A 2,753-nucleotide genomic window follows, 5' to 3' on the forward strand; every position below is an offset into this window, starting at 1 on the left:
AGGGAAGCAGGCATGGTTGGGTGGGTGGGGGACACCCTCATAGAAGCAGTAGGAGAGAGGATGGGATAGGGGGTTTCGGGGAAGGGGGAAACTGAGAAAGGGGATAACATTCAAAATGTAAATAAGGAAAATGTCTTATAAAAAAAGAACCCATGGAGGAAACCATGGCTCCAGCTGCATATGCAGCAGAGGATGGCCTTGTTGGACATCAATGGGAGGAGAGGCCCTTGGTCCTGAGAAGGCTTGATGCCCCATTGTAGGGGAATGCCAGGACAGGGAAGTGGGAGAGGGTGGATTGGTGAGCAGGGGGAGGGGAGATGGAATAGGAGGTTTTTGGAGGGGAAACCAGGAAAGGGGATAACATTGAAATGTACATAAAGAAAATATCTTATAAAAAATAACTTGAGCAACAATGAATGAACAAAGAAAAAAATCACTGATTTCTGATGAAAACCTTTTACTGACCTATGGGAAACCAGAAAGGTAGAACAAGGAATGCTTTGGGAGAGAACAAAATGAAAACATAAGTTTCACTTGGATCTTTTGAGGGTCTGTTGCCTGTCATAAAGTAATGGAATGCAGTTAATTATTTTACAGTGGAGTAAAAGTGTCTATGTTACAGAATCATTCCAAGGTTGAAAGAGTAATATAGAACATAGGAGTATGCGAGTTTTCCTGGAAAGTCATATAAAATTACGATGCTAATATTTATACAAATTCTTCAATAACATCAATATACAAAATAAAAGCAAATTGCAAATGAATAGACAACAGTCAACCAGGATGCACAGGTAGCAGGAGAGAGAAGCATTAGTACATTTTGTATTTCAGTAGAAACAGCACAGAAGTGTCTGGGAAAAAAGAAGCGATTGGAACGTATTGAAGAGAAGTTGAAAAAACATTAATGATTGTAACGATTGCAGGCATTTGGAGTTTTGAGGTTATAACTACTATGATGACTGTAAAATCCATTTTTGTACAATTTATTTCCTGAATATATATTCTTTTTATTTTAAATTTCAAGTGACTCCAATAATTTTCTCATTAGAATACTGAAGAATAAGAATGATAATGAAAAACCAGACTACCATCTCTCAGTTCCTCCTCCTGGGCCTGCCCATTCCCCCTGAACACCAGCACCTGTTTTATGTCCTGTTCCTGGCCATGTACCTCACCACCATACTGGGGAACCTCATCATCATCACCCTCATTCATCTGGACTCCCATCTCCACACACCCATGTACTTTTTTCTCAGCAACTTGTCCTTCTCTGATCTCTGTTTTTCCTCTGTCACAATGCCCAAGTTGCTGCAGAACATGCAGAGCCAGGACACATCCATCTCCTATGCAGGATGCCTGACACAGATGTACTTTTTCATGGTTTTTGCAAACCTGGAGAACGTTCTTCTTGTGGTCATGGCCTATGACCGCTATGTAGCAATATGCTCCCCCCTTCATTACACTCGCATCATGAGCCCCAAGCTCTGTGTGTCTCTGGTGGTGCTCTCCTGGGTATTTACCATTCTGTATTCCATGCTACATACTCTACTCTTGGCAAGATTGTCATTCTGTGAGGACAATGTAATCGACCACTTCTTCTGTGACATATCTGTTCTGCTCAAGTTAGCTTGCTCTGACACTTATATTAATGAACTAATGATATTTATCTTGGGAGGGCTTGATATTGTGATCCCATTCTTATTCATTGTTATTTCATATGTACAAATTGTCTTCTCCATTCTAAAGTTTTCATCTACACGGGGCATACACAAGATCTTTTCCACCTGTGGCTCCCACTTATCTGTGGTCTCACTGTTCTATGGGACAATTATTGGTGTTTACATATGTCCATCAGCTAATAACTCTACTGTGAAGGAAACTGTCATGGCTTTGATGTACACAGTGGTGACTCCCATGCTGAATCCCTTCATCTACAGCCTACGAAACAGAGATATGAAAGAGGCCCTCATCAGAGTCCTTAGTAAGAAGCAAATTTTGTTATGATGCCTGTATTGGAGTTTTAAAACTTAAATTTATCTAGTAATTGTATTGATAATAATATTTAAAATATATCCCTACAATAAGATACACTGCATAATATTTCCATTTACAAAAGGGAATTTTACAAAGTAGTGTAGTAAAGGAAAGAGACCCGACTGACTCAGTGATGTCATCCCAGTGCTGACTCTAGAAAAACATTAGGTAACAGCCACTGTTTTATCAGATCTCCGTTCCTTGAATTCTGTTATTTATTAATTTTAATAGGATTCTTTTCACATATAATACCACCCAACCATATAATACAACCCTTCATCCACTCTTCCTAGGCCCCCCTCCTCAGATATACCCCCCCTTCATTTCTACTTTGGAAAAAAATATACTTCTAAGAGATGACAGCAAATAGGATACAACAATACAAGGCAAATGCCCTCATATTAAGCTGGACAAGACAACTCAAATAGGAGCAAATTAGTCTTAATAGCAGACAATAGAGTCAGAGTTAAACCCATTGTTTGGAGTCCCTCAAACACATTAAGCTAAAAGATTTAACCTTTTCTGATGCAGAACTACGTAGACCCAGTTCTTGGTATTCCAGTTTTGTATTCCTATGTGAGCTTTGCTTAGTTGATATGATGGGCAATGTTCTTCTGGTTCGTCCAACTCTGACTCCTATAATCTTTCTTCTCCCTTTTATGTGGCATTCTCTGGTCGCTGAGGGGAGGGATCTGATAGAGACCTCTAAATTACACACA

The 2,753-nt window shown here is 39.6% G+C and overlaps 1 protein-coding gene across 1 annotated transcript; it reads left to right on the forward strand.

Moving 5' to 3' along the window:
- The first annotated feature begins 1,065 nt into the window (after nt 1-1,065).
- LOC116076920 (olfactory receptor 1468-like) lies at nt 1,066-2,004 on the forward strand. The gene has a single exon (XM_031351006.1). It carries the CDS (start codon nt 1,066-1,068, stop codon nt 2,002-2,004), a length of 939 nt encoding a protein of 312 aa, XP_031206866.1.
- Nucleotides 2,005-2,753: the final 749 nt, after the last annotated feature.

Source organism: Mastomys coucha, unplaced genomic scaffold, assembly GCF_008632895.1.
Source record: "Mastomys coucha isolate ucsf_1 unplaced genomic scaffold, UCSF_Mcou_1 pScaffold5, whole genome shotgun sequence".
Classification (NCBI taxonomy): domain Eukaryota; kingdom Metazoa; phylum Chordata; class Mammalia; order Rodentia; family Muridae; genus Mastomys; species Mastomys coucha.